Here is a 14,094-nt window from a genome sequence, read left to right on the forward strand (position 1 = left end):
ATAGGCGATAAATCTTCATTTTTATCAGCCTGCAACACAAAAGCATATGAGTTCCACAAAAGCAGGGCTCTGTTTTGTTCCCAGATAAACCTCAAGCACCCACCTCAGTGCCTGGTGCATGCCAGGCTCAGTAAGTACTTGCAGCTGAAATACTGCTGCATTTTTTCCTCCCTCCTTTTATAATGAAAGGCAGGGGCTGTGTCACCTCTGCATTTCCCATTCAAGACAGAACACCAAGGGCCTTTATTATACATTTAATCTATATGTAATTTTTATTTGTTTGTTTTTTTTTAAATATATTTTATTGATTTTTCACAGAGAGGAAGAGAGAGGGATAGAGAGTTAGAAACATCAGTGAGAGAGAAACATCGATCAGCTGCCTCTTGCACAACCCCTACTTGGGATGTGCCCGCAACCAAGGTACATGCCCTTGACCAGAATCGAACCTGGGACCTTTCAGTCCGCAGGCCGACGCTCTATCCACTGAGCCAAACCGGTTTCGGCTGTAATTTTTATTTGTTGATCGTACTTCAGTAAAGCTGGAAAAATTATGAAAGTCACTAATGGCATCAACACACTGAGTGGGTAAAAATGTCACCAGTGACTAAACACTGGTAGAAAGGGAAGAAGGGAAGGGATTGAGATTGAAGATGCATAGCATGGTCTTGAAGCAGTGACTTGATTGTGCTGTTTTAAGGTAATCCTCCAGAACAATAACTACCTCTGCCTTCTAGAAGAGCCCAGAAAAATAGATGTCAGGATCTATACTTTTTGGCTTATATATTTATTATACAGTTGGAATTATTTGTATCATCCATTCATTAAGACTGAATTTAGCCTGGCAGGTATGGCTCATTGGTTGAATATCAACCCATGAACTAAGAGGTCACTGGTTTGATTCCCTGTCAGAGCATTTGGCTGGGTGGTAGGTTTAATCCCCAGTAGTGGGCCTGTAGGAGGCAGCTGATTGATGTTTCTCTCCCAGCAATGTTTCTATCTCTCCTTCTCCCCCCTCCACTCTCTCTCTCTCAAAAAAAAAAAAAATGAAAAGAAAAGAAAAAAGACTGAGTTTAAGCCTGAATTTAAACAAGTTGATTTTGTTAGAAATTCTTTTAAAGATAAGAAGTATGAATGTTAGAAAGGAAAATTAACTAGATAAAATGATAGAATCATGTATTAATAAATCTCGTGGCAGAATGTATCTAGTTAAGCTACATGCTTTTATTTGTTAGGCTTCCTAATCCAGGGGAAAAGATGGGTACTAACTAATAATATACCTACAACAGGTATGTAGGGAGTGTTCGGTATATATTTATTGCATGGATGCATGCCTGGACATGTGAAAAGTACACAGAAGTTTGAAAACCCATCAATCTTACAGTGGAAGCCAGTTGCAGAATATAAGAGAAATATAATTCTTCCATTTCATAATGTCCCTTAATATGTTGGAAAACAGAAGTGATAATTAAGTGCAAATATACTGTGGATTCATTTCCAGAAAGCAGTTCATGAATAATGCATTCTTAATGCAGATCATAAATTTGCTTCAGGGGAATGTTATAATTTGGAGTTGACATAAGGCGTAAATACAAATTAGCTTTTGAAATTCCACTCTGTGTTCAATTTTAATAAGTTCTCTTGCCCCATTCACTCCCATTCTGTCACTTATTTTTGTTAAATCCTAATCAATCTTCTCTTGGAATATTTGTTGTTTTATATGCAGCTAGAGGCCTGATGCACAGAGATTCGTGCAAGAATGGGCTTTCCTTTCCCTGGCTGCTAGCACCGCCTTCGCTCGGGCTGGAGCCGCCTTTGCGCTCCTGCCCAAAGCCACCTTTCCGCCTTCCCACGCTGCCAAGAGGCTCTGAGCGGCTGGGGTGGTGTCTAACACCTCCCCAGGCCGCTCGATGCCTGCATATGTAAATTAACCCGCCATCTTTGGATTAATTTGCATACTCACTCCTGGTTGGCTGGTGGGCGTCATGATGGTATGGTCAATTAGCATGCTACTCTTTTATTAGTGTAGAGATAGTCCTCAAGTTCTTCCTCCTTTGCCAGCATCGATACAGTTCAGCATGCCCGAGCTATCTTCCATTTGTCTTGCAATATCTGATGTTCTTGGGGTTAAGAAGAGTCTTAACATTTATTTAAGTTCCTCCAGAATTTTTTAGAGTCAAAGCTTCAGTTCTTCTCAGAGGAACAATAATTATAATAGAGAGACATCTTAGTGATCTTTTTTCTCCTTAAGAAGTTACATATATCCAAACATGTATTTTTGTGTGTGTGTTGACCATGTTTCAAGTTTATTGGCAGAAAGTTTGCATTGCTATGCTGCATTGGGGTGACTCTCTCCGTTAACATGGTGTTTGACCCAGAATTTGTCTCCTGGCCACATAGATGAATATGGACATCAATACTCACCCTTGTTTTTCCTGAAGTCCTCATTTTGGTCACGACAACGTAATGCTGATCATGTGGCCCTTGAAGATGAAATATATTCTGATTCTTCATCTAATGACTCCTTTGAACCAGTGTCTCCAGAATTCCATGGGAAAGAAGCCATCAGGTAACAAGGATGCAGATGAAGAACAGGCCAAAGAATGAAGAGCTAGTAGTTTGCACTTGAAATAAGCCAAGTTCTCTCTGGTGCCCTATAGATGGCTCCCATCAAACCTCATCCATGCTACATTAATCTCTTCCCACTTCAAGCTGAAAGAAAAGTTCCTTTACCTTTTGTGTCTTATATTATTGACATTTACATTAAATACAAACTGAGATTTCACCCACAAAGATAATTTGACAAAACCCTCATCTGGATTCTTAATCTTCTATCTGTTGTCTTCTCAAACCTTAGCCTCAACCTCACTCTTTTCTTTGCCTGGATTCATTTATTCACACATGACTCCTACCTCATTTATTATATTTCCTATTTTTCTCTCTCAATTTTTTAAACTTCTCTTTTCTATTTATTACCCTCTCAAAGAAGATGAAAGAGTAGGGAAGAGAAAGGAAGAGAAGTCCTAGAGATAGTCACATAGGGAATTGAGGGAGAAGTGCCTTTTAGAATGTTTTTGTTCGGTGCTAAGTAACTTTTATTTTCAAATAAAAAATTAAGAAGAAATTTTTCAACATCCCTTACTATTCAAATTTTATTCATCCATCTGTATCCAGCATATATGTCCATCTTCCCTGAACTGTCTCAGATTACAACAGACTACTAAGTTTCTACAACCATTTCACTTTTTATTTTAATCTGTTCCATATTTATCTTCCATACTTATATTTGCCCTGTGACCTAAACTAGGTTTAACCTCCAGCAGATCAACTGGGAGCAAAGCAGTGACTTTAGTTGATGTGTTTATATGTTTATTTTAATTTTTCTATCTCTTTAGCAGCTCACTCAACTATAAGAACTATGTAGAGTGATGGTAAAATGGGATTAAAACAGAAAGGAGAAAATCTAAACAGTTCAATATGAATGGAACCTGGATTGTTTGATGAATAGATGACAAAATAAGAAATGTAAATTTGATTCAGTTTATGGATATTTACCTGATAAAAATAAAATATGTAAAATGCCTAGCATTTCAGATCTATAATAGCACCTAACATGGTAATTCCATTCCTTTCTATTACCATAATCATCATCATAAACCAATATAATCTGATGTTTACTGAATACTTACCAAGAACCAAGCACTATGCACTCAAGATGAAATATTTTACTCATCCTTCAACACAGCCCTAAAGCACTCTAAGTTATTAGGTTACAAAAGCCAAAATTTACCCAGAATATGTACATTGGCTAAGGTAACAGAGCTACTAAATGTTCTAGCTGGGTTGAGCTCAGTTGGGTAGGACTGTAAAACCCACTGCTCTCACTGTTATGATCTTTGCCTCTCTCCCTTACTCCACCCTGACCTTGATCAACATAACCAAAGATATCTCCAGCCTGAGTCAGTAGTTCACAATGAGCCCTTCAGGAATGGGTGCCTGTGTTACCTCTTGGTCTAGCTTCTTTGGCTTTGCAGTTTAGAGATGATCCTGGTCTTCAATAGTAATGTCAGGTTCCACCTCAGTCATTGGAATAATATTACCTGCTGATGTGTTCCAAGCATAGGGAAATTTTAAAACTTGGCCGTTGGCCCAGCTGGTGTGGCTCTGTGGTTGAACTTTGATCTATGAACCAGGAGTTCATGGCTCTATTCCCGGTCAGGGTACATGCCCGAGTTGTGGGCTCAGTCTCCAGTGTGGGAGGTACAAGAGGCAGATAATCAATGATTCTCTCTCATCATTGATATTTCTATCTCTCACTCTCTCTCCCTTCTCTGAAATCAATAAAAAAAATATTTTTAAAAAAAACTTTGAAAGGGGAAGCTAGTATGCAGCCAAGGCATGGGAAAAATACTCTAGCTGATTCTCACACACAAGCATGATTTCCAGAGAGTACTATAATTCCCCAGCTCTTCGATGCCCTGAAGGGGGCAGATTCATAAATCATGTCAACCAAACCTAGAATTACCAACTGAAGAAAATTATCATAACTTGAAACCTCTTTTTCTTTCTTTCTTTCTTTTTTTTTTAGAATCAGAAATGTTACAAAAGAATATAAAGAAAAGCCTGATAAAATAGAAGCTTTGAAAGGTACTATTTAGTTATTATATTGATACTAGAGGTTTGGTGCACAAAACTTGTGCACTCGGGGGTCCCTCAGCCCATCCTGCGCCCTCAGTCAGACATCTTTAGCGCTGCTGCGGAAGCAGAAGAGGCTCCCACCACTGCCCTGCACTGGCCAGCCTTGAGCCTGGCTTGTAGCTGAGTGGCACTTCCCCTGTGGCAGTGCATTTGACCACCAGGGGGAAGCTCCTGCATTGAGCGTTTGCCCACTGGTGGTCATTGCACTTCAAAGTAACCAGTCATTCTGCCGTTCAGTCTATTTGCATATTAGCCTTTTATTATGTAGGATTACTTTTCTGATTTTCACTCTTGTTTTTGCTCTTGGTGGACAATTACTGGTGGTATTTCAGATTTGAAATTAGTTATTTAGCCATATGATAAAATTTCCGTTCTAACAATTAATTCTATATAAAAGAAAAAATTGATTGTGTTTTCAAATTATATATGTCTTTGAAAGATATACTGTGTCATACTGAAGTAGCCCAAAGCTATTCTGGGTTGTTTTCTACAAACTCAATTTTTTCTTCTGTAATTCTAAACCTATTGTGGATATTGCTATTTTTATTTTGTGCAAAAACGTCACATACACCAAAGGATTTTTATCCACATAACAATTTACTGAACTATTAATCTATCATTTATTTACTACATTAATATTTACTCAATAAGTATTAACATTCACCTGCTATATGCCAGGCAATATCAATGCAATTAAGAATATACTAGCAAGATGTCTCTTGGTTTTAAAACAAGTAATTTCAAATTTTCAAAACAGGATGCACATATCCTATCTAATAAAGAGGTAATGTGCAAATTGACCATCACTACAACACACAAGATGGCTGTCCCCATGTGGTCAAAGATGGCCACCCCCATGTGGACACAAGATGGCCACCACAAGATGGTCTGCAGGGGAGGGCAGTTGGGGGGGATCAGGCCTGCAGGGGAGGGTAGTTGGGGGCAATCGGGCCGGCAGGGGAGTGGTTAGGGGGTGATCAGGCTGTCAGGCAGAGGGATGTCTGACTGCCTGTTTAGGCCCTATCCCAGTGGGCCTAAATGGGCAGTTGGACATCCCTCGAGAGGTCCCAGATTGGAGAGGGTGCAGGCTTGGCTGAGAGACACCCCCACACCGTGCATGAATTTCATGCATCGGGCCTCTAGTAAATTTATAAATGCATATTTTGTTATTTTGAGTTTAATAACCTAATATATTCATATATAGAAAACAAGGCCATTCAAGGAAAGAAAAAGACAAATTTTCGCTCCACAATAAATTTGTAGGTTTTTTTCTACCTCCCTACCTCTTTTCCTTTCTTCCTTTCTCCCAGCCTTCTTTCCTTTTCTTTTTTCTTGCTAGATCTGAAATTGGACATATATGAAGGCCAAATCACTGCAATACTTGGTCACAGTGGAGCTGGGAAATCAACACTATTAAACATTCTTAGTGGGTTATCTGTTCCCACCAAAGGTAAGAGGGCTCTTTTCCCCCAAAATCAGGCTGACAAATAAATCAGCTGTTAATAATAAGTTCTTGTGATCATTAATCACACACACAGATTACCAGGAAAAAATGGAAGTTAATTTATAGTATTCTATAGAGGTATGCAATACTTAATTGATATATATGGAATTTGATTATTTCATGATCATTATTTTCATGGTCCTTTGGCATTCCAACTTGTATCTGTTAGCTTTTGCGTCACAACGAGCATTCCCAAAGCTAATAGCTTAAAATAAAAATGTTTTCTTATTTCTCATGATTCTGTGGGTTGGCTGGTGGTTTTTCTGTCTGGATTAAAACAGCTGGGGCCGGATGCTTTAGCATAGCCTTACTATAGTGAACATGTGGGGCTCTAGTTAGGACCACAGCACCTCTCTTTCTACATCCCCGAGGAAGCTAGTTAGGGTTTCTTCATCCAGTGATGCCCATGACTCCAGAAGCAAAGAGAGGGCAATCCCAGTGTGGAGGCACTTCGCAATCCCTCCTTATACCACATTTGCTAAAATCCCATTTATCATAGAACCACACCTAACTATGAGGGGAGAATAAATAGACTACAACTTAATGGAAAAATCTGCAGAAGGGACCTTTCTCCACCCCATACACCACAGAACTAAAATGAAAGTTCACAATGCCTGATTTGTATAAACCTTGAAGATAAAGCCATATTATCTAGAACAGTGATTCTCAACCTTCCTAATGCCGTGACCCTTTAATACAGTTCCTCATGTTGTGGTGACCCCCAACCATAAAATTATTTTTGTTGCTACTTCATAACTGTAATTTTGCTACTGTTATGAATTGTAATGTAAATATCTGTATTTTCCAATGGTCTTAGGCGACCCTGCTAGTGGGGGTCGCCTAAGACCATTTATCTGCATAACCTCTTGATGGGCTGGAAGGTGACCCACAGGTTGAGAACCGTTGCTGTAGAGCATAAGACCATCGGAAAACACAGATATTTATATTATGATTCATAACAGTAGCAAAATTACAGTTATGAAGTAGCAACGAAAATAATTTTATGGTTGGGGGTCACCACAACATGAGGAACTGTATTAAAGGGTTGCGGCATTAGAAAGATTGAGAACCACTGATCTAGAATGTAATAAATAACTCTATAGTGGCTTTTCATTTAGAAAGATATCATAATTTAAGTATAATCTGATGTTAACTTTTAATCTTTGTTATAGGTTCAGTCACCATGTATAGTAATAAACTTTCAGAAATGGCTGACCTCGAAAATATCAGCAAGCTCACTGGAGTTTGCCCACAGTCCAATGTGCAATTTGACTACCTCACTGTGAGAGAAAATCTCAGACTCTTTGCTAAGATAAAAGGGATTCCACCACAGGAAGTGGAGCAAGAGGTACATAAATATATCAGAACTAACGTATTCATCAAAATGAGATCGTTAACTCTATTTGCACTGAGTTCTTATGCTTTCATTAATTTACCTTTGAACAAAGATAGTTAGGGTTTCTTCATCCAGTGATGCCCATGACTCCAGAAGCAAAGAGAGGGCAACCCCAGGGTGGAGGCACTTTGCAATCCCTGCTTATACCACAATGAACAAAGTCATTGTATGAAAGTTGGACAAAAAATCTAATTTAGGTATTTAAGTTAAATGTTTACCTAACATTTATGTATAATTTATATGCCAAGCATTATCCTTAACTTTAAATATACTAATTCATTTATTTTTCATAATACTCTATAAGATAGGTGCTATTATTATTCTCATTTTACATATGTGGAAACTGAGTTTCAAGAGAGCAAGTAACTTGACCAAGACTACGCAGCTAGTCAATGAGGAGTGGTATTCAAATCTAGTCAATTTGGTTCAGAATGCATGCTTTTAACCATTACACTTTACTGCCTTGTATTTATCAATGTAAAAATAAAAAAGAAAGGAATCTTGTATCATGACACAAATGTTGTCATTTGGTTAGATACAAAGAGTTGTGCTGGAATTGCAAATGGACAGTGTTGAAGACGTCCTTGCTCAAAACTTAAGTGGTGGACAGAAAAGAAAACTCACCTTTGGGATTGCCATTTTAGGAGATCCTCAGGTAAATAACATGAAATTTAGAGATGGATTAAAATTTTTAAAATGAAAACTTTTGGTAGTAGTTCCAAACTTTTATTTGCAAAGGACATCTGTGATAAAATATTTATGATGGGACATACTATCTAATAAAAGAGTAACATGCAAATTAACCATCACTCCGCTACACCCACAAGCCATGCCCACCAGCCAATCAGGAGCGAGTATGCAAATTAACCCAACCAAGATGGCTGCAGCCACTGAGCGAGCAGAAGGCTTGGATTTGCTGGGAAATGGAGGAAGCCAAGCTTTCTGCACACCCAGGCTTGCCCAGGCCTCCACTCAAGACTACAAATTTTCAATTATAGAATATAAATAAATCCCAGATAGCAGGGCCTCCACTTGGGTCGCTGGGGGGTGTGGCTGGCCTGCAAACCACCACAGGCCTCTCTCCCAGGCTGCCCCACACCCCAAGGGAACCCCCACCCTGATCTGGGACACCCTTCAGGGCAAACTAGCTGGCCCCCACATGTGCACCAGGCCTCTATTCTATCTAATAAAAGAGTAATATGCAAATTGACCGTCACTCCAACACAAGATGGCTGCTCCCATGTGGTCAAAGATCCTGCCCCCATGTGGACACAAGATGGCCAGCAGGGGAGGGCAGTTGGGAGAGAACAGGCCTATAGGGGAGGGCAGTTAGGGGGTGACCAGGACTGCAGGGGAGGGCAGTTAGGGGCAAACAGGCTGGCAGGGGAGTGGTTAGGGGGTGATCTGGCTGGCAGGCAGAAGCAGTTAGGGGCAATCAGGAAGGCAGGCAGGCGAGCAGTTGGGAGCCAGCAGTCCTGGATTGTGAGAGGAATGTACGAATGCCCGTTTAGACCACATAAGTATTAAGGGGCAGTTAATAAACGGGCAGTAGGACATCCCTTGAGGAGTCTCAGATTGGAGAGGGTGCTGGCTGGGCTGAGAGACACACACCCCCGTGCACGAATTTCATGCACCGGGCCTCTAGTTATATATAAGAACAAAATCCTAACCACAATGCCCTTTGAAATATAAATATTATTGTTTCAATGTGTTTTCTGGAAGAACTACACACTTTATTGGAAAGATCCTTTTATATACATCCCTCCACTGTAGATTTTCCTATTGGATGAACCAACTGCTGGGTTGGATCCCTTTTCAAGGCATCAAGTGTGGAACGTGCTGAAGGAGCGGAAAATGGGCCGTGTGATCGTGTTCAGTACCCAGTTCATGGATGAGGCTGACATCCTGGCTGGTACGTGCTGGTTTGCTTTAAGCATCAAGATGAAGTCTTTATGAGATTTGAGAAATATGGATTATATGCTCAGCAGCTGAATTTTGTAACCTGATCATCCAGCTATATCCAGCCATTGGAACAGCTGGTAATGTTATGAACTGGCCCAAGAGTCTTACTCCCAACCACTTCTATGTATCTCCTAGGATTTTGTATCCTTTGATTACATGGAGGTATGATCTGCCAGGAAACTCACTTATTTTGAAGGAAGAGTCTATATTCAAAAGTATTGGTCCTTTTACTCAAAATTTAAGGAAATCAACTTGAAATATTCAAACAATTTTATGTTTGATCCATTAAAATGTATAATGTGATGATTCTCTATATTCAAAATTTATCTGCATAACCTCTTGATGGGCTGGAAGGGAAAACAACAGTCTAAAGTATATAAATAAGATTAAAATGTGTCTATTTCAATGAATCTTGATGAAGCCCTGTATTTGAAAATAATAGAAGCTCCTGAATTAGAGTTGTATCACGCAGACAATGACCTATCTTTTTTGGGAAAGAACGGTCAACTTCCTAACAACCTTTCTTCTTTGCTTCTTCCCTTTCAGACAGGAAAGTGTTTCTCTCCAAAGGGAAGCTGAAGTGTGCAGGCTCAAGCCTGTTTCTAAAGAAGAAATGGGGGATTGGGTATCACTTAAGGTACGGCCACTTGAGGAGGCCGGAGAATGAGAACTGGGCTAAAGCAAGGGATGATGCTTGACGCAACAAATTACAGCGCAGAAAACTTTGATTATTGCATATATACAAATGTTTATATATACATATGTGCACACATACACAAATAAAAATAAGGAGATATATAGCCAGATATATAGAGAGATCAGAGATTAGAGATCAAGATAGAGATATACAGAATATATAGTATATGAGTTATTGATTGGCAGATTTTAGAGATTGAGAATATAAGATAACAAAAAAAGTTTAGAGAAATGTGATAGAAAATATATCCACCATACATTGTTTGGTAAGAAGGTATGTATTAAGGGAACTTGGTCAACTGATATTGTGTTTTACAACCTCATCATCTCTCACCCAGGGTTTTAACAGTCTCTTAAGCAGATTCCTTGTTTCTTCTCTTTCCCCTCACTCCTCCTCTTCTCCCTTGTTCTTTCTCTCCTGTCCATCCTCTCCATTTTATTTTAATTACTATTTTTAGATAGTGACATATTCTGTTATTTGTTGATTGATTCAGAGATAAGATGCCTAAATTATTGTATTTAAATATTTTACTTCTTTAAGAGGTAGGGACTGCATATAATCTGATTTTTTTTACCTCTTATTTCATTATTGGATGACCTGTTTCTTGCATTAGATTTTATTTGATTTTTCCTTGTCTCCTAAAGACAAGTAATTTTCTTCATGCAATTGGAGACAATGTCAAATAACACATATCTATTTTTTATCACCAGTTTGCAGTTGAATGAAATGTGTGTTCAAGAAAAAATAACATCCATTGTTACAAAGCACATCCCTGATGCCAAATTATCAGCAAAAAGTGAAGGAAAACTTGTCTATACATTGCCCTTGGAAAGAACAAATAAATTTCCAGGTAATGTACAAGAATATCATGAAATGAAATACATAAATGTTATTTATAAAAATAATATCAATGATAATTACTGTAACTAACATTTATTAAGAGCATACAATGCCCGGGTCCGGGTGAGGCCGTGGGCCACTGGATCCGGGTGAGCCTGGGCCCCGGGTCCGGGTGAGGCCGTGGGCCCCTGGATCCGGGTGAGCCTGGGTCCCGGGTCCGGGTGAGGCCGTGGGCCCCTGGATCCGGGTGAGCCTGGCCCTGGGTCCGGGTGAGGCCGTGGGCCCCTGGATCCGGGTGAGCCTGGCCCCGGGTCCGGGTGAGGCTGTGGGCCCCTGGATCCGGGTGAGCCTGGCCCCGGGTCCGGGTGAGGCCGTGGGCCCCTGGATCCGGGTGAGCCTGGGTCCCGGGTCCGGGTGAGGCCGGGGGCCCCTGGATCCGGGTGAGCCTGGGTCCCGGGTCCGGGTGAGGCCGTGGGCCCCTGGATCCGGGTGAGCCTGGCCCCGGGTCCGGGTGCGGCCGTGGGCCCCTGGATCCGGGTGAGCCTGGCCCCGGGTCCGGGTGAGGCCGTGGGCCCCTGGATCCGGGTGAGCCTGGGTCCCGGGTCCGGGAGAGGCCGTGGGCCCCTGGATCCGGGTGAGCCTGGCCCCGGGTCCGGGTGAGGCCGTGGGCCCCTGGATCCGGGTGAGGCCACGCGACCCTGGGTCCGGCCGAGACCAAACCAGAGGGAGTCGGACCTGCATTACCACCATTTGTCCACCATCCAGAGCTGAGGGGTCAGTGCCGACATGTACTCATAAGGAACTGGTGGACATTGATATTGGGTCTCAAAAGAACTGTTGGTCCAGAAAGAAACTCACTACAGACTGATTCATTTGCCTGTCAGCATAACTATTATTGCTCGTCGCACATTCAATTCTTATAAGTACATCTCTAGTGACACATGATTTCGCTCATCTAGGGGAAATGATGAACAACATAGACTGATGAACAAGAACAGAACCAGAAACAAGGAGGCATCGATCGGACTATCGGGCCTCAGAGGGAGGATAGGGGAGGGTGGGGGGAGGGGGGAGAGATCAACCAAAGGTCTTGTGTGCATGCATATGAGCCTAACCAATGCTTAAGTTCAACAGAGGGTTGGGGCATCCATGAGGAGGGGTGTGGGATGGGAATGGGGGGATGAGGACAAATATGTGACACCTTAATCAATAAAGAAATCTAAAAAAAAAAAAAAGAGCATACAATGTGTTCAGGTATTTAAAACATAAGGTAACAATAACTAGACTTTTATCTCCAATGGGAAATATTATATTCTAATTGATACAGTATATTTGTTTTGATTTGCTATTGTGTATGTGTTTTTTTAGAACTTTATGAGAATCTTGATCTCCATCCTGACCTGGGAATTGAGAATTATGGTGTTTCCATGACAACCTTGAATGAGGTGTTCCTGAAACTAGAAGGAAAATCAACTATTGATGAACCAGGTAAATAAAATGCATAAAAATGATCATATAAGTATATTCATAACACCTGATCCAGTATATTCTTCAAGAAGACACCATTCCAGGCACTGGCTGAGTAGCTTAGTTGCTTAGAACATCATCTCGATACACCAAGATTACAGGATGGATCCCTAGTCAGGACACATACAAAAATCAACCAATGAATGCGAAAATAACTGGATTAACACCTCTCTCCCTCTCTCTCTCTCTCTCTCTCTCTCTCTCTCTCTCTCTCTCTCTCTTTCTCTCTCTCTCTCTCTCTCTGTGTGTGTGTGTGTGTGTGTGTGTCCTTCCTCTTCTCTCAAATAAATAAATAAATAAATAAATAAATAAATAAGAAGATACCATTCCAATAACATGATTCAATAACATGATTAAAACATGTGGGGTTCCAGGATTAAGGCCATTTTGGACAAGAATATATTAAGGTGAAGTGCATCCCTGTCACTTTTGTTCCTCCATTGCCAGTATTGCCTTGATATTAAAAATGGCCCATTTTCTTCTCCCCAAGGCTCATAGCCCTCATTGTATCCCATTTTCCAAGAGCAATTTCAGACGAAACACTTATTCTCAATCTCTCTCCAAGCACTTTGAATGTGCCATCACGCTGCCTGTTGGTCTCCATGGTTTCTGATGAGAAGTCAGCTCTAGATCTTATTGAGGATTTCTTTGTATGATGAGTTGTTTTTCTCCTGCTGCTTTCTGTCTTTGGCTTTGACAGTTCAACTCTGATGTCTTCAGGTGTGGATTTCCTTCTGTTTATCCTATGTGCTGTTTGTTGAGCCTCCTATATGTGAAGATTAGAGTTTTTCATCACATTTGGGAAGATTTTAGCCACTATTTCTTCAACTGTGCGTTCTGTCCCTTTCTCTCTATATTGAAGCCCAATTCGTCTAATATTAATACAACTAGAGGCCAGATGCACGAAATCCATGCAAGAGTAGGCCTTTGCAGCCCTGGTTTCATCTGGAAGATCATCCGGAAGGTCGTTCTGCTCTTCAGCTGTTTGGTTGATTGGCATATTATGCTTTTATTATTATAGAATGCTTTAATTTTTTAAAATATATTTTATTGATTTTTTACAGAGAGGAAGGGAGAGGGATAGAGAGTTAGAAACATCGATGAGAGAGAAACATCGATCAGCTGCCTCTGCACACCCCTCAATGGGAATGTGCCTGCAACCAAGGTACATGCCCCCGACCGGAATCGAGCCCGGGACCCTTCAGTCCACAGGCTGACGCTCCATCCACTGAGCCAAACCGGTTTCGGCCAGAATGCTTTAATTTTAATGTAATTTGTAACTTTAAAATTTTTTAAACCTGTTTGTGCTTTTAATTTAAAATTCATTTGGTATAAACAGCATATAGTTGAATTTTGCTTATTGAGACATTTTACAACGTTTCCGATAGTGGCATGTTTAGTCCATTATTTTTAAGGTGGTTGTTGCTATAGTTATGTTTAATTTACAGTTAACCCCCTAGTGTGTAGCATGTC

General features: G+C 40.7%; 1 protein-coding gene across 3 annotated transcripts in view; it reads left to right on the forward strand.

Moving 5' to 3' along the window:
• Window positions 1-14,094, forward strand: part of ABCA9 (ATP binding cassette subfamily A member 9) — a 111,383-nt gene that overhangs the window by 71,663 nt on the left and 25,626 nt on the right. For 2 of the 3 annotated variants that reach the window (XM_079798044.1, XM_079798045.1), the window contains 9 exons: window positions 2,398-2,566; window positions 4,586-4,644; window positions 6,035-6,145; window positions 7,372-7,547; window positions 8,131-8,250; window positions 9,369-9,507; window positions 10,104-10,194; window positions 10,965-11,104; window positions 12,463-12,582. In XM_079798044.1, coding sequence (XP_079654170.1) covers window positions 2,398-2,566; window positions 4,586-4,644; window positions 6,035-6,145; window positions 7,372-7,547; window positions 8,131-8,250; window positions 9,369-9,507; window positions 10,104-10,194; window positions 10,965-11,104; window positions 12,463-12,582 — 1,125 coding nt within the window. The remainder of the gene's footprint in view (window positions 1-2,397; window positions 2,567-4,585; window positions 4,645-6,034; window positions 6,146-7,371; window positions 7,548-8,130; window positions 8,251-9,368; window positions 9,508-10,103; window positions 10,195-10,964; window positions 11,105-12,462; window positions 12,583-14,094) is intronic. The other variant, XM_079798043.1, reaches the window with a different exon arrangement.

This window comes from Cnephaeus nilssonii, assembly GCF_951640355.1.
Source record: "Cnephaeus nilssonii genome assembly, chromosome: 19".
NCBI classification, from domain to species: domain Eukaryota; kingdom Metazoa; phylum Chordata; class Mammalia; order Chiroptera; family Vespertilionidae; genus Cnephaeus; species Cnephaeus nilssonii.